Source organism: Protopterus annectens, chromosome 8.part1 (genome assembly GCF_019279795.1).
Source record: "Protopterus annectens isolate FY-2018-M chromosome 8.part1, PAN1.0, whole genome shotgun sequence".
Classification (NCBI taxonomy): domain Eukaryota; kingdom Metazoa; phylum Chordata; order Ceratodontiformes; family Protopteridae; genus Protopterus; species Protopterus annectens.
In genome coordinates, this window is record NC_056742.1 from 386514429 (window position 1) to 386532962 (window position 18534).

At 41.2% G+C, this 18534-nt stretch overlaps 1 protein-coding gene across 1 annotated transcript in view; it reads left to right on the forward strand.

Moving 5' to 3' along the window:
* The window catches only part of DHODH (dihydroorotate dehydrogenase (quinone)), a 414606-nt gene that overhangs the window by 17670 nt on the left and 378402 nt on the right, over window positions 1–18534 (forward strand). The window contains exon 2 of the mRNA XM_044081957.1: window positions 5949–6161. Coding sequence (XP_043937892.1) covers window positions 5949–6161 — 213 coding nt within the window. The remainder of the gene's footprint in view (window positions 1–5948; window positions 6162–18534) is intronic.

Sequence of the window (18534 nt, forward strand, 5' to 3'; positions counted from 1 at the left end):
AGAGAAACCTGGCCGCTGCTGACCTGGATACTGCAGTTCTGGAATACTAGCAAAAGTTTTAAATCCTGCAATAGCAACTCAGTAGTGTTGTGACATAATGGCAAACTTCATAAAAGATGGGCAGTGCTTGCCTACTACAGTATTTTGAAATGGGTGTGAATGTGGGGATCTGCTGTTTTTAGTGAAAGAAAAAAGCTAGTCAGTCTTATCATAGATCAAGGTGAAGGTATCCTTTATCCCAGCAGTTGGGATTGAGCCCGGTAGCAGGTAAATGCATATTTTCTTTCTGCTGTAATTGTTTCATCGGATGGTGATCTGGCAGATTTTGATTTGGTTATCCACCTGATTCTCTAGGGTTTCCAACTGTCCAGAATTAAGGGACACTGTCACTGACATTGGAGGACACAAGAATATGCTTGTTGAGCACAGTAATAGTCTATGACAATCAGGGGAGCCCACAGGATTTTTTGCAGGGGGGATTCAAACCCAGAGACCTCCACTTAGCCCCCCTCCCATGCAGCCATTCCAGTGTCCTATTACTTGACTGTTTCTCCCCAATTGCTGTAAACACTGTTCAAAACTCTGTGTGCATACTGTTTTACACTTTACTTCTGCAATGATTACAGATATTTGGATTTAATTTACAAATTTTATTTCAAATTTTATAGCACAAACGCTGATAGACATTTGCTGAACAAAGCAATAGTCTTATAATGAAAACAGACTTTGCCTTAAAACTTCTCTACCTTTGAAACTCATATTCACTGAAACAGCACTGAAACACACATTCAAAAGAAAATGCATCTGGCCAGTGGCAGGTTGTTTACTTTTCGACTGTTTTCACATCATAAGCCCCTTGCACACATTTTTAGGACCATGCAAAGGTTCTTTGATTCACCTTCCTGATTGTATTAATTATAATATTTAATAATTGAATTATATCCCTTGTATAATACGGCAACACTTGTTAGAGTGTGTTTTAAATTTATAGTTTTGACGTTTCCAGTAAGCAATGAAACAAAACATATGAACCAATAATGACAAACTGCCCCGCTAGAAAACAACTTTATTTCAGTGTTTCATCTACAATTTCAGCGCCTGCTGCCCTTGAAGAATACATTGCCTATGTTACATTAAAAAAATAGTGAGCTGGCATGTTGCAATAGGGAAAGGGTGACAAGCTGAAAAACAGGTTCATAGTTACTAGGCATCTCATCCAAAAGAGGACATACTTAGGACTGCAGCACCCCACCCCCTTAAAATTCAAATCTACTTGCTACGGGAGTAGAACCTACAGCCCTCTACATCAAGATGCAAGTATGCTACCTGCTGTGCTACTAACACTGCTTTAAAATTCTATACCACATTAATGAAACCATTTGCTAAACAAAACAGTTGGACATTTTAAGCAGACTTGGCATGAGCAGCAGTAAACTTCTCTTCCCTAGAAGCTCACAGTTCCTTGAAAATGCACTTGGAAATAAATTCCACCTGCTGACTCTCTCTCACATGCGCACACACCTCAACCTGTTGGTGCAAGAAATCTGGACACAGCCTTATATAAATAGGGACATATTATAAATATTTCTCTCATGAACTTAAAAATTGCTAGAATAACAAGATTTGTCTCGGTATGCATTTTTTCTAAAGGATATGATGTCTAAAACTCAAATCTCTGTCATTATTTCGCAACTTCAGTTTTTTTTTCTTAGGAGGAACATGGGGCAAAAACCTGGACAGCTGAGGGGTATGACTACCTCCCTGTTATATACATGCACACACCTCAATCTCTTAGCACATGAAATCTGGAGAAAGCCTGTTATAATGTTGGGAACAGAGGCCCAAAACTAGGGACACATTTAGAAAGTTGCTAGAATAACAGGATTTATATTAGAATGCATTTTCTGAAGGATATGAAGTCTGACACTCTTATTATTTAGTAACTTTAATCCTTAGCTCATCCCAGTGATTTGTAAAAAAAAAAACGATTTTTTTATGAGAAGCAGACCAAAATATAAAGCAAAAATCTGGACATTCTGTGAAAGTCTGTACATTTGAGAGGTATGGCACACACATACATGCCCCTACCTCCTCAGAAAGTGGATAAAACAACAAGGTTTGCATTAGTATGCATTTTCTGAGGATATGAAGTCTAAAATTCAAATGTCTGCCATTATTTTCTGACTTCAGTCCTCAGTGATTTGTTATGAGAAGCAGACCAAAATATAAAGCAAAAATCTGGACATTCTGTGAAAGTCTGTACATTTGAGAGGTATGGCACACACATACATGCCCCTACCTCCTCAGAAAGTGGATAAAACAACAAGGTTTGCATTAGTATGCATTTTCTGTGGATATGAAGTCTAAAATTCAAATGTCTGCCATTATTTTCTGACTTCAGTCCTCAGTGATTTGCCAGAAAAACAGTTTTATGAGAAACAAACTGAAAATATGAGGCAAAAGTCTGGATAATTCTGAGATATGAACCCCCCCTTACACACACTCTATCTCCTCTTACTTACACATACACACTCTACGTAATTCTTATACACACACACACCCTACCATTACTTACCTACTTCTTACATCCACACACTCCTACCTATTTCTTCCACACACGTACCACTTAAACACACGTGTGCACACCTGCCTCTCACTTGTATATTTGTCCGCAGTCCAAACGTCTTCTGGAATTCAAATTCCATGCAGGCGCCGAAGATGAAGACGTAAACTATTGGTCACACAGATGCAGAAGCCAGCCGATTCCAGGGGGGTGCAAGTTCACCCCCTTGCACCTGCTTGTGGGCACCCTTGACGACAATCCCCTTGAGGGAAGTTTAATGCACACTTCTATTCAGCACGCATTTTGCTTTCACGTACATGTCCAGACAAAGCAGTAAGGTATATACTCCCCTTCATGCCATCTTTGATTGTTTATGCTGCAGTAATGTTTGCTGGCACAGGAATTGTCTCGAGCTTTTTCTACTGATGTGCTCACCGCAGACGATGGCTTGTTATTACGGTCATTATGCTGTGTACCTGCACCAGTGGGGGTGGGCATCTGATGGAGAAGACTGTCCACAGTGGCACTTCATGCAGCAGCAAATGTCACGCCATGTCCCTATTTTGGAGGAACATGCCTGATTTAACCCTGCACATGATGTCCCTAGTTTTGGAGGTACATCACATTTTCTGGCTTGATTTTCCCCTTAATACAATATTCGGAATTCTTATCACATGTAATTATTTTCCCTTAAACTGTCTAGTACACAGAAAACCCTACTACATGACCAACATACTGGTGGCAGTAATAATTTAAGGAAGGTGGATCCCTGTCTTGCATCTTGTCACAATTTTTTTTGAGGCAAAAAATAAATGACCTTATATGGTAGAATTTTGCAATACCATTCTTTTAATTAAAGTATGCAGATTTTACATGGTCTCTTTGGTAATGTGTATATTTTTCCATCATTTTGCTACACTCTCTCTCTTTTTTTAACGTGTTTCTTAGTAGCATTCCACATTCCTACTGGAAATGAGAAAAATGCTATTTGATATTCAAATTTTATGCTAATTAGAAGTCCAGATTTTTGGCTGGATATACCTGTTTTTGTGGGCCTTTGTACCTATTTTTAAAGTCTACAGGTTTGATTGGTATACCTAGCAGTTTGCCCAGTATGCCATCAAGGGCACACATGGCCATGGCACTCCATCTTGACATACCATTCATTTACATTATCTGTGTAAACATGTAGCTTTTCTCCATCAGTGGTTGTTTATGTGTACTGTTAAATGCTTCTTCACTGCCCACCTGACTTTCTCCTTGTAGTGTGAGCAAAAGTTCTATCTAAGCTCAGTTATAGAAAAAATCTGCACAGTTTACTAACCTTTATAGCTTCTTAAAAAGCTACATGTTTACACAGATTTTGTATTAGGACTAACTGCCTCAAATTCATATACTGCTGTCCGTGACAAGTCTGTAACAACTGTACTACAGATTATTTCTGTGCATGGCTTGCAGTTATTTGCTTCTTTTATATTGGAATATAGCTACATGTTTACAGTGCTCCCTGTGACATGATATTGTTCACTGCATTTTATTTGAATGTATGAATATAAACTTCTGTTTAGTGCACTTCTCTCCTGGCTTCCATTGAGAATAAAAGAATAAGGTATGTTTTGAAACAGAATGTTGATTTGGAGGGTTATGCAGGATTGACTTAAGGAAGACGGGGAGATTGTTTGCAGCCAGTAGAATGAGGCAAATATAAGGCAGACATGTTGAGGTAATACTTCACATATAAGGTGGTAGTTATATATTTATGTATGGGAGCACTGAATTTTGTACATCTGTTTTAGTTGAAATTTGGTTGAATATGCAGATGGTCAACAGGTGTGCGAGATCATTCAGTTCTCACGGTTGGGGAATTTCTCCTTTAACTCCTTTATCACATTGTATCCGATAATTAGCAGGGGGTGTGTGGTGGTGGCCCCCCCCTGCAAAAAAAATGTTTTTTGTGTGTGTTTTAGTTTAATTTTGCATACACTAAGGATATTGCTTGGCTCATGTGTCGCAGAGTGTTGACTTTTGCATTATCGGTGTTTTGTGGTAGACACTGTGATTCAGTTTAATTCAATACACTCAAACATCGAGACACACCCATACATATGCATCAATGTAAGATGAGCCAGAAGGGGATTGGGAGGATGGGGCAGGTAGAAGTTTGAGTTAAGGTGATGAGTTTTGATAAACAAGACTGGTGGATGTTCCTTCTGTTGGTATTTTGTGTATATGTATGCCTTACCTACATGTTCAGATGCTTCCTAGTACGCGAGTACTCCAGAGATCAGTGCTTAAATTATTAGAACTCTAGTCCTCACAAAAAAAAAAATTATTACACCAGATAAACAGTCATTTGATTTGTAGCTGCCCATTTGCAATTTTCTAAGACCTCTAGCAGTCTAAACGTGGAACTCTTGTGTTGCAAATTATTCAGATGGAAAGTTTCTGTGTATTCTGATAGTATGTATAATGGTAGGGGAGGGAGTGTGCGGGGATTATTAACCTTTTGAAGAAGACTGCTTTTTTGCAAAAACTGTTCATGTAAGGTGGAATACCTGATGCCACTTTTTTTTAAAACTTGCTTCATCCATTTCCTCAGGATATGCCAGCCTCGGAGTTTATCACATTTGCATATGTTTGGGGTATATAGCAGTGTGGAGGCTTTGTCTCAGAGAAGAAAAATGTTGAACTTTGGCCAGTGTCTGTCTCTGTTCTCACCATAATCTGAACAATCTTCATGAAATTTATCTTTGTAAGACCAATTTGTGTGCAAAGGAATATTCTAAATCATTAAATTCTGTAGTATAGAAGGTTAGTATAGAAGGTTATTGTATTACCGTGATTTGCTGATAGGCACATACACAGTCTTTTTAAAGACACACTGAAATAATATACCATACAGTGTGTAGGCACACTGACATAATATACCATACAGTGTGTAGGCACACTGACATAATATACCGTACAGTGTGTAGACACCCTGACATAATATACCATACAGTGTGCAGACACCCTGACATAATATACCATATAGTGTGCAGATACCCTGACATAATATACCATACAGTGTGTAGACACCCTGACATAATACACCATACAGTGTGTAGACACCCTGACATAATATACCATACAGTGTGTATTATTTGCACTGAAGCCAGCTGGAGGAGATGTTGAGCATATGCTCCTGTTTAAGATTTTTTAACATGATGGAGTAATTTTGACGTATACCATACAGTGTGTAGACACCCTGACATAATATACCATACAGTGTGTATTATTTCCACTGAAGCCAGCTGGAGGAGATGTTGAGCATATGCTCCTGTTTAAGATTTTTTAACATGATGGAGTAATTTTGACGTGTGTTCTTTTTACTGTTTATGTTTAGAAGCGGTTGAAGGATGCATTGAAAATATTGGGAGGAGGAAGCGGTATTTTTGTAACGTACCTCGTGGCTGTTGGAGATGAACGTTTTTATTCCAGTTGCCTCATGCCTGTGTTGCAAAGACTGGTAACTCCAGAGGCAGCCCACTCCCTGTCTGTGAAATGCATTTCCTTGGGACTTATGCCCTTGTCGAGGCACAAGGATTCTCCTCTCCTGGTGAGTCTGTGTTTTTCTCAGAAGCCGTATGTGATGACATTGCCTGATTTGTACATTGCACACTATCCTTTAAATATTTTTTTGGCTGAAAACATCCCTCAGGAACATTTTTTTTTTCATTTTGTTTTGTTATAAATTGTGTGCCCTCCTGAAATCCTTGTGTATGACATCCATACATAATGTATACAGCAGCAGTAAGCACTGTTTTATTACTTTTTTGAAAAATGTTCTATTTATTGAGTTGTAAAAGCTCAGCAGTGCCTGCATCATCTTGCACTTACAGCCGACTGTTGTTAATTACATGTGTGTTGAAATTGTTTCAGACTTGTGCCATCGGTGTGGGACATTCTTCCAGCAAATTATTTAACATCTTATTTAAGAAAATCTGTGCTAAGAATGCAAATACTACTATTTTACGTAAATTTGTTGGTTCTTTTCTACTTCCCTCTTTCCGCTTCTATTTTCCCTCCCTAAATTCTCTGAAATTCATTCAATACATGACCAGTTCTAAGAGCTGCAAGCTACATATGTTGGATGTGAAATTTAAATGTTCTAAATTTCTGATCCCTTTTCTGATCTAACACCACATTCGAGTCACCCTCTGATTACTTTGTCTTCCTGTTTCTTTAATACCTGCAAGTTCATCAGTTAGTAATTTGAAAACTTTGAGACTGTGTGCATTGGGTCCATAAAAAAGACCTTTGGACCAATTCTGTATACCATCTCGGTCACCTACCTGCCAAATGATTACCTTCACTGACTTTGTTGCTGAAAATCTACACTCCTCTTCTATGGCCTCCTTTTGTCCAAATTGCAGCTAACCACTTATATAGCCCTTTTTTCTAACTTTAACTCTTGAGGTTTGAACTTAATCTCTTATTAAAAAAAGATTAAACATAGTTCCTCCCTCTTCATTTTCACTAACACTCGCCCTTTTTGAATTGTTAACCCCTGCAACATTCCACTTTGCTACCCACATTTTCTCTTTTTTATGCTGTCCAAGCCCTACTTCCCTTAGTCTGCTTACCTGTTGCTCCCATGAAGCTGGGCCCCATGGGCTTTTGGGTTGGTAAGGTTCTGACCATGTCTACCACCCTGTCAGGTTAACACACTAGCCATTGCACCCACCATGGCTAATGGCCGTAGAGCTTGGTGCCCCCCCAAGTGATTTAGAAATTTATTTCAGTTTATGCAAAAACTTATCTGTACACCATTATATGTCCCTTGTACTAGCTAACATACATAGGTTCATAGGTAAGTATTAGGCTAGCTGCCCTTGCAGCCTTTTTAAATCCTAGCCAGTTTCCCAATTTCTGTGCTTGAAATAGCCTATCCCATTTGGTTGTAGATTGGCCTTGCCTATCCTTTGGTCAAGAATTATAAATTGCATATGGTATGATCCCAGTTATTCTCATTGGTGGTAATTTGAGGGGACCCGTGCACGTGATAAAACCATTTTAGGAGCTGCCTGTCCATTAGTACACGGGCAGTCCTGGGGTAAATTTTCTGTTTTCCATCCATAGATTTAACTTGTGCTTGTGTATGACAGGGATGTGGATGAGGAGTCTGTTCCATAAAAATGGAATCCTCTGCGAGATGTACCTGCCCTCTAAACCTTTCTGTTGATATTGCAGAAGATTTATAGATGCCTAGACAGCGTATTCCAGATGCCATTTGACTTGTAAATCCTTCAGTATTGGTTTTGAGGATACATTGTATGCCAAGCACAAGTCATCTCTTAGCAGTCTGTAGGGTATAGTATAGTGATATGGCTTTTGGCTTTGAGTTGGTCCATGTAAGACGTGTTGTTCAGGCCTTATATCCTTTCAGTAAGTGCGTCTGTGGACGTTTCACTTGTTGCATGTGTCTGGACAGGTACATGCCAAAGAGAAAATTTTATTCAGTGACTGGCATATTGTGGCCTGAGTAAAGGGGAAAATGACATCCCCAGTTCCAGACACAATCCTTTTGTTTATAAGTTGTGTAACAATAGAAAGACACTTACAACAGTGGACACGTGTTGGTCGAAAGTTAGTTCACTGTCCACATAAGTTCCCAAATCCAGAGCAACTGGTTCAGCTCTTAGGTGCATGTTATCTTTGTGGTAGTACCACAATCTCATTATACTCTCATTAATCCACTGAGATTGTCATCAGATAACACAGTGACCCATGTATCCCATACTTGGTCACGAATTCATAATGCAAGCCTAGCACTTTACCACAGCCAGTAGTGATAGGGCACGTATTGGGTTGATTTAGCACATGTTGTACATAAAAGTACATTCTCCATAATACTTCACCATTGCATAACATGATACTTTCAAATACTGACAGTCTGTTTGACCTACTATAAATATTTGGCAAGTCCTCTGTGGCTGTTCAGCTGCCATTGTTTGGTAAGGGAGAACCACTCTTGTTGGCATCATGTAAGGGACCATATTATACTCCTTTCCTAAGTTGCTCTGAGGAACTGCATTCCTCAGGAGAGGACTGTCCTTCAAGCCACTCTTTCCTGGGAGGGGTCTGCCAGGAAAAGAGAACCTAAAAGTAGACATATTTCTTCTAAAACAGGGAGAATTGGCTGGGTTTTACTAAGGGTTTATTTAGTGCCTTTTAGTCTTTTAAATGCTGAGTCTTCTCTTTTAAAATTGGGATTTCTATCTCACCCCCCCTCCCCCTCATATACTGACTCCCAGATGGCGGGACAGATATTGGACTCCTGTGTTGTTCAGGTTTTCTATCTGCAGTATGGGAAATTTGACACTCCTGAAGAGTTATCTCTTTCTGATACTATTGTCATATGAAATACTTATTTCAGTGGGAACAAAAATAAATTCCAGAATCTCAATAAAGATATAATATATTACAGGTTGATTTTCATCAGCCTGCAGCTGTTCCTTCTGTGTTGCCAGCCTTGGAGGATGTTTTTTTGGCAGCCATTAGTTTGATAGTTAGACAACTGTTTTAAGAACGTTTGATAAATTGTAAAAGGAGCCAAAGACCCATGAATTCCTTTTTTTCTAACCCCAGGTCAGATCCTGCAGTAGTTTCCTTGAGGAAGGCAGCTTCTGCCAATCACCTTATTGCATGTAGCCCTATTGCTTTTGAAAAACTGGGAAAATCCTTTGATATCTTGGGGAAGAAAGTTTTATAGAATAATAAATTGTCAGACTTGCATGTCGAAATTTCTGCTAGCCTCCTCTAGTTATAAGAAAATGAATTGCTGACATCCATTCTTCAGAAGATAAAACATTTCTAAGTCTTTTGCTACCTTCTGTATTTCATGTAACTAAATATTCTTTAAAATGTGCTTATGATGAAACTTCTGATACTCTATCCAGAGAAGCTGCTACTGTGTTTGTGATGAGATTTGCCTGGCTTCGTTCTCAGCACTTACCAAAGGATGTCAAAGCTGGGATTCTGAATATTCCCCTGGATAAAGAAGTTTTTGATGCATCCTCTGTGGAGGTCCTTAAAAGGTTTGATGAAAAGGGAAAGTTAATTCAAGAGGTTACCCAGATTTTTCAACTCTCTCTTTTCTAAAACATACTAGAAACTTTTCTAAAACATACTAGAAACTTCTCTTCCAGTTTGTGTTTCCTTTTCAGGAAATGGAATAGGTGTCCTCAGTAATGTCCAGGAAACCAAAACTTGTGCAGTGGCAGGGAGTTTCGAATTAGAAAGAACGGTTCTCTGAAAACGGAGTTCACGCTAAGAAAACTGACTAATTGTATACTTCCCAAAAGTTTTTTCCCCTTCCCACAATCCTGTAAAGTTCTCCCAAAGCTGAGTCCTTCATTTACTTTGCGGCACGAGATAACTTCAGACACCTTGGTACTGAGCATAATTCTGAAAGACTACAGATGGCGTTGGGATTCCCATCCTTCTTTTCCAGAGCATACGCTCTGTTCACCCTGTAAAACCTTCCTGTTCCTTCTATAAGATGTTTCAGGGGGTATTAGAACCTGTTCCCCCAGGCCTAAGAAGAAAAGGATTTTAATCAAGAATTTGCTGCCAAATAAAGAAGGGACCTGGAGGCCTGTCTTGGACCTTTCTTTTCTAAACCTTCAAATCAAATTCCTAAACTTCACAGTGCTATCTTTTCAGTCTCTTGTTCTGCCTCTGTTTTCTAGTAACTTTGGATTTAAAAGATGCTTATCACATTTCAGTTCTCAAAGACTTTGGATGCTTTTTTTTTATTTTTGGGTTCGCTTTACATTTTCAGTTTTCTGCCTTACTATTTGGCTTATCAACAGTTCCAAGAATGTATAGAAGTTTCCTGGCCCCTTTCCTTATTTTTGCAGATTATTTCACAGGCTGTCGGGAATCTATGGCTTGTGTAATAAACAATTTTCTCAGTCTGCGATTTCAGGTGAGTATTGGGAAATCTTCTCTCATTCCATTCTACATGATAGTGTTTCTTGGATCTCTACTGGATACATCCCCAATGATGGCGTTTCTTCTTGAAGACTTAGTGGAATATTACAAGGAACAATTTCTGATTCCAACCAGATTCAGGTATCTGCCAGGCAATATCTTAGAATTCTAGGTTTGATGGCCCCTGTTGTTCTTAAGATTCCCTTGGGCCAGAATTAAGATTTAGTGGTTTGTCGAGTCATTTAGGGCTTGGCACCACCCGTATTTAATTTCAGATTCCAGTGGCAGGGTTTGTGAAAAAGGAGCTACTCTGGAGGGGGTGAATTTATCTCTCAACTCAGGTCTTCCTCTTCTCTTCCAGACCCTACTCAATTTGTAACCACAGATGCATCAGATTTTAGCTGGGGAGCTGTATCCAAGACTGTGAAAGCTCAGGGCCTCTGGATCAAGTAGGACAAACTTTAAATGCACAAATGTGAAAGGAAATGACTTCTCTAATAAATCAAATCTCTGAACCATCTTTGGACTCGAGGCCCTCTGCTAGTAACCATAGACAACACCACAGTAATGTAGTACTTAGTGGGACAGTTTCTATTCCCTTTGCAGACTTGATGTGGGAATCTTTACGTCCAGGCTACCTACTTGTTCTCATAGCAAAACATTGTTGCAGACAAGTTGTGCAGGACCAAGACCGACTGTCACAAATGAAGTAGAACCTGGGATTCTTCCAGGTAAAATCCATCTGTGGGGAACTGAAGAAGATCTGTTTGCCTCCAGTCAGTCACAATAGACAGTTAAGGAAATTCTGCTGTGTGAATGCTTGCACACAGGCATGGAAGACGGATGCATTTTCATTTTCTTGCGCTGGGAATGTTCATACATGCCTTTCACCCTTTCCTCTGATAACCAGAATCCTTCTAAAGATTCTAAAAAAACTCCACAAAGATAATTGTGGTGATTCCCTTTTGGCCCAGGCAACAGTGATTTCCCCTTATCTTGCTGGCCAAGGTCAATTACCACAAGCTTCCTCACACAATGGACTTCTCGCACAGGACAGGAGTTGTTTGAATCCCCTCATCCTTCTGCTTCTTCAGCTGGTCGCCTGGATGATGAAATTTTAATGCATTTTGTCACCTTTTTTTTTTTTTTTTTTTGAGGATGTGCAGAAGGTATTAAAGGACACAATGAAACCTGCATCTAGATAATTATACGTGGGTAAGTGGAAAAGATTTCTAAGCCTCACACTCCCATGATTCTTCAGGATCAGGATTTGTGTGAGTTCTCTCTTGGCCTTTTTCACTGCTATCAGGATGGACCTTTCATCTGTCTCTGCTTGTCTTGTCATAGATCCCTTTCTACTGTAACACAAGTGAATCCAAGGGGGTTTGCATATCAGTCCACCTAAAAGGCAGGTGGCTTCTTCTTTGGGATCTTAATATTGTACTGGAAAAACTTGCAGTTGAACCTGCTCATAATACTGATTTGAAATCCTTATCTTAGAAAACTGTTACTTATTGCTCTGACATCTGCAAGAAGAGCGTTTGAGTTGCAGGCTCTTACAGTGCATCATTTCTGTCTTATTTTTCACAAAGATACAGTTACTTTACACGTAATCCTTCATTTTTATGCTTAATGTTGTTTTGGAGTTTTACATTGAGTAGGGCCATTCATCTCCTTGTTTTCTTTGTAGAGCCTAAAAATAAGGGAGAAAGAATTTTACACACTCTGTGTCCATTGGCTACTTGTACGACATTGACATGACAAAATTTGTCAGTATTGCTGACCAGCTGTTCACTTCAAATGAATGTAATATAAAGGGGCAAGCAGTTTAAAACTGGACAGTTTTAAGTGGTTGTCTCATGCTATTCCTTTTTCTATTCTCATAATAATGACACTTCCAGGCAATGTCCAAGCCAACTGTGCCAGGGCTTTGGCTGCCTCTGTGGCTTTTTAGGAAGTGATGGACTCTAGAAATATAATAGAGGCAGCAACTTGGTCATCTGTGCATACCTTTACCAAACACAACAAATTATTTTCTTTTGTCAGCCAAGAGCAGGTTTTGCTGGGACTGTTCTTTGTGGGCTCATGCACCTTCTGTCTTTCTCCATAAGCTCTGGTATTCATCCCATTTGCTTTGGGCTACAGCAACAGTGATCTGATGATGAATATTGTACAGTTGTGTAAGTAAACTTACCGTAACAGTAAATGTTTATATAAGTCATTGTTGCAATAGTCACACCTTCCCTCTGTACTCCTTTTGGTTTTAATTTTTTGTCAGAGTGTGGAGATGCATTTTTTTTCCTAGCACATATTTATATGTTAGGGCTTTTGCCTCACTCTGAAGCAAAAAAGTTATGAAATGTTGGCACCCTAGATGCTAACTATGACTTTCTCAAGTTGTACAGTGGCTACAGCTTGTGGAAGGTGCCATACAGCTTTGAAAGCTGATTGGCTGGTCCCATCCTTGGCAGATGCGTGTTTATAGTTTGGGCTAGTGCAGCAGTGATTTATTTGAACATCTACAGTTACAGGAAGCTCACTTACCCAGCTGTACTTTCCATGCATCTCATTCATTCATGAAGTTGTATGTCCTTTTTGCATCCTGCTGCTTGTGGGCTCTTATGTTGGATTGCATTAAGGTATAAACAAGACAGAAAAAGAGCATTAACTGCAGCATTACTTAACATCTTATTGAAACGGCACTCTGTCCATTAAAAAATGTTTTCTCAGCCACTGTCATTCCTTTTTCTCTTTCCCCAAGCTGATGTTTTCCTCAACTCCATCTCTGTCCTGAGCAGGTCTGTAAGAATGTACATCGTTTCCCTACCATTGCTGCATCTTTTTATACATTTTCCTTCTGGAGTCCTCTCTGCCCTCCTGGAGTAGTCCCCAAATTATTAACCTGTCCTTGTCTTCTGTCTGACAGTGACTTTTTCTCTCAAATGAGAGCTCTTCTGTTACAGTCCTCATTGGCCTCAGGACTCCTACACTTCTCAATGATCAGTATATCTATGATGTTCATCGTGCATTACAGCTGCAGTAATTACATATGGGTTTTCAGCCGGCAGGCGGTCCCTCGGTCGGCCGAATTCCAAAGTCTTGGTCCGGCGTCGGTTGTTGTCGCGTACTCTTCTGACGTCAGGAAGGCTAGAGTATAAAAGACACAGCCGACGCCATCTTCTTCAGTCTTTTGCCGCGCGGTGCCCGAAGCAGAAGCAGTTCGCAAGTGCCGGTCGGCCAGCTCCTGAATTACGAAAAAATTTGGAACCGAAGTCTTCATTAAAGCTAAGTACCCCGTTGGGGAATCTTTTCTTGCCTCAGACCGATGTCAGAAAAAGTTAATAATTGTATTTCTTGTGGGAAGCAAATACCGCATAAGGATTTCCATTCCCTTTGCATACCTTGTTTGGGCCCAGACCACGACGTCTCGGGCTGCCGCTTTTGTCCTACCTTCAATAAACGCACTATCAAGCGTCGGGCGGAGTTCGCCCAACACTATTTTGGCAAAGCGTTTAATTATAAAATGTCGTCGGATACTCCGACTACCGCTATGTCCAGAAAACGCAAAGAAAGGACCGTCAGTCGAGAACTGCGGTCTCCACCGACACCACGCCGAAACAAGCTCCACGTGGGCCGGTTCTCAGTGAGACGCCTTTGCAGTCCCTGACTACCGACAACACTACCTCGGCGGGGCCTTCTGTACCTGAGACCGCTGGTTCTTCGGTCCCTTCCCAAACTACAACCGAAGCCCCTGCTCATGTCGAACCCACCAATGTGGATAGATCTACATCCACCCATGGTGTATTTAGGCCTTCATCTTCATTCTCCATAAAGGCCTTTACAAAAGCCAAATCAGCCAAGCAACTTTCTAGGCCTGCCTCACAAGGCCCAAGACCTGGGCCCACGCCTAAGAAGCACATGCTTAAAATGGCTGAAGACCTGATCACTCTTATCAGAGGCTCACAGGCCCCTCCGGACAAGAGACCCAGAGTAGAGGAGGATTCTCCTCCTTCTGACCAAGAATCAATTTTATCAGAACATTCTGATGCTGAAGAACAATCTTATTCACCCTTTGAGGATTCGGATGCAGAGCAGTCTATTCCTTCTGTATCCCCCCCTGAGGATTTTTCCTTTGGGGAAACTTTACACTCCTTGAGAGAACACTTCCATTGGGAAGGCCAAGACTTTTCAGACTCCAAGAAAAGACTTGGGGAATTCCTCTGGTTACCTCAGCATAGACCTCTGGCTATTCCTCCTGTTTTGGAGGTTTTGGATGATGTATACTCGGAGGCCTGTCTAAATCCTGATTCTCTGCCTCCTGCACCAGTTAAGCCGGATAGGTATTACAGAGTTCCTAACTCTCATCAGTTCCTCTATAAAGGCCATAATGCAGACCCTGAAACTATTTCTCAAGGTCCTAAAGGAATTAAGGCTTCCACGGCCAAGAATCCACTACCTACGGAAAGGGAATCTAGATCACTAGAAAGGTGGGGTAAGAAGGTTTACACCTCTGCCACCCTTGCCATGAGGGCCTTAAACTGCCAGTTTCATATGATTAAATATCAGCAATTTCTGTTATCACAATTAAAAACAAAATGTCACAACCTGAACAACCAGATTTAAAGAGTTGCAGGATATGATGCATAGTGCTGAACAAGTGGGCAAGCACACCTTACAATGTGGTTATGATGCACTAGAGGCCTCCAGCAGATCAGCCGCCACTGGAGCAGTCATTCGCAGACATGCATGGCTAAGGGAACAAAATCTTCCAGACCAGGTGAAAGCAAAAATTCTGGATGCACCGTTACATAAGGATGTTCTTTTGGTGGTAATGCTGAGGATATTTTACGTAAAATGGAAGAAAAGGCAAAGTCTATGCAAACTGTCAAAGCTTTCTTACAGGTTCAGCCACCAAGGTTCAGCAGGAATTGGCCGTCAAAGAACTGGTCCTTTCCAACCACTGACAAAGCCCAAAGAGGCAGATACAGGCGTGGGAGGGGCAGAGGACAACCCCAAGGGCCTACAGAGGAAGACAATGGCAATCACCAACACCAAGAAGTGGTGACGACAGTGCACAGCAATACAGAAAGCAGACTCAATGACTCCCTCATTTTCATGCCAAGCAGAATTCAACTGGCAGCACCTTTGGGAGGAAACTGGCACTATTTGCAAACAATTGGCATATTGTCACAACAGACAAATGGATTCTGGACATAATAAACAGAGGCTACAAATTTCATTTCCACACTCTTCCAAAATGAGAGGCATGCCAAACCTACCACAAAATCAAAGGGTAGAGGCACAACTACAAATCGCAAAGCTCCTAAACATGAGGGCTATACAAAAGGTACCTACGCACCAACAAGCACAAGGTTTTTATTCAAGGCTTTTCCTGGTGCCAAGAAAAGGAAGCGACTGGAGACCCATTCTGGACTTATCCATTCTCAACACATTTCTTCTAGTACCAAAATTCAAGATGCTCACATTACAGCAACTCCTTCCCATGCTGGGCAAGGGGTTTTGGCTGGTAACATTGGACCTCAAGGAGGCATACCTGCATGTCCCAATCAGACAAAGTTGCAGAAGATACCTCAGATTTCTTGCAGGTTCAAATCACTATCAATTCTCTGCATTGCCCTTTGGCTTATCTACTGCCCAGAGTATTCACCAAGTGCCTGGCATCAGTGATTGCATACTGCAGACTTCAAGGGATACAAATTTACCCTTATCTGGACGACTGCCTGATCCAAGCGGACAGCAAACACGTACTTCTCAAACATCTGGCATATGTGACACGCTTACTGCTTTCTCTGGGATACACCATCAACAAGGAGAAATCAAAGCTAACACCCTCTCAGAAAATTATCTTCCTGGGTGCCAACTTGGACACAAACACCCAGATGGCTTACCTAACAACAGAAAAACAAGGGCAACTATCTCATTACTTCAAAATGCTTGCAAAAAGTACCAGGCTTACTGCAAGGAAAATCCTGCAGGCTCTGGGATTCGTGGCATCTTGCATTCTTTTAATCCCATGTGCAAAGCTGCACATGAGGAAACTTCAATGGTACCTAAAAAATCTATGGTCTCAACACAGTCACAGCCTAGAAGTGGAGATTCCAATAATTCCCTGTCTACAAAAGGAATTCATATGGTGGGCCCAAGCATGCCAAGTAAACAAAGGCCTCCCATTCTGCAAGCCTCAAGCCACTCAAGTCATAACCACAGACGCCTCAGATTACGCCTGGGGGGCGCACATGAAGGACAGGCGCATTCAGGGCAGATGGCACAAAACAGAAAAGCACCTTCACATCAATCAAAAAGAAATGCTGGCAGTAATAAATGCAATTTCAGCGTTCAGAGATTTCCTGCATCCAGGACAACTACTCATAAGAACAAACAACACCATAGTAATGTGGTACATAAACAAACAAGGAGGGACTCATTCATACCCCTTGTGCAGATTAACCATGACTCTTTGGAATCTAGCTCTGGAAAGACAAATAGAACTCCAGGCTCAGTACCTGCCAGGAATGGAAAACACACTGGCGGACACTCTGAGCAGGCATATGACAGATCCTCACGAATGGAAGCTACATCCACACGTATTCATGCAGATTGTTCAAGCATGGGGAAGGCCAGACATAGACCTATTTGCCTCCCACAAAAATCATCAATTAAAAGTTTTGCTCAAGGACCTCCCACCCAAAGGCTTGGAAAGTGGACGCCTCTCATTCACATGGACAACTTGGTCAGTTTATGCATTCCCACCACTACCTCTGCTGCCCAAGGTGCTTTTGAAAGCAAGAACAGACAAGCCAAGGATGATACTGATTGCTCCAGATTGGCCGAGACAACATTGGTACCCACTACTGAGGAGCCTAACACACACTCCTCCGTGGCCCCTGCCTCTAACACCTCTACTGCTGACGCAGAACAATTTCAAAACTCTTCACAGTCAGCTGAAAACTCTCAGTCTAGCTGCATGGAAAATTCCTTAACTTCACATCAGGCACTACTCTCCAAAGAAGTGCAGGATGTCATTTTGGAGGCCAGAAGACCATCTACAAGAAAAGCTTACTCCGCAAAATGGAAGCGGTTTTGCTGTTGGAATGAAGAACGAGGACAGGATCCTAGAAAATTAAACCTGCCTCAGATTTTACAGTACCTAACTGAACTTTTGAGCAAGGGACTTTCCTTTTCCTCAATCAAGATACATGCCTCAGCAATCTCTGCAGAATTCAATATGGATCCTCCCTTATTCTCACACCCACTACTACGACAGTTCCTCAGAGGGGCTAAGAACATAAGGCCTCCAAGGAAACAACCAGTACCACCGTGGGACCTTAACTATGTACTGGAAAAATTGACATTGCCTCCCTTTGAACCAGCTGCTTCAGCAGAATTACAATATTTGTCCTGGAAAACAGCTTTTCTTCTGGCCATCACTTCAGCTCGTAGGGTATCTGAGTTACAGGCCCTCATGGCGGTGCAGCCATTCCTCATATTCCATCAGGACAGGGTTTCCCTGCGTACTAACCCTTCCTTTATGCCTAAAGTAGTATCTAGGGTAGCCCTAAACCAGGCCATACACCTTCCTACCTTCTACTCTAATCCTCAAAACAAAGGGGAGAGGCTGCTTCATTCTTTAGATATCCATAGGCAGCTATGTTACTACTTGGACAGAACCAAGCCATTCAGAAAATCAGAGCAACTCCTGGTTTCCTATGCTGTGGGGGGTCAAGGGAAACTTGTGACTAAACAGACCATTTCCAAGTGGATTGGTCACTGCATACGCTTCTGTTATTCCTATCATGGAAAGCTCGTACCTACTGGTATTAGATCACACTCCACTAGGGCCACAGCCACCTCTACAGCCTTCCTCAGAGGAGTGCCTACTAAAGATATCTTGGAGGCAGCCACTTGGACTTCTGTACATACCTTCACAAAGCATTACCATCTGCCTTTATACTCTAGAACAAGAGCAGGCTTTG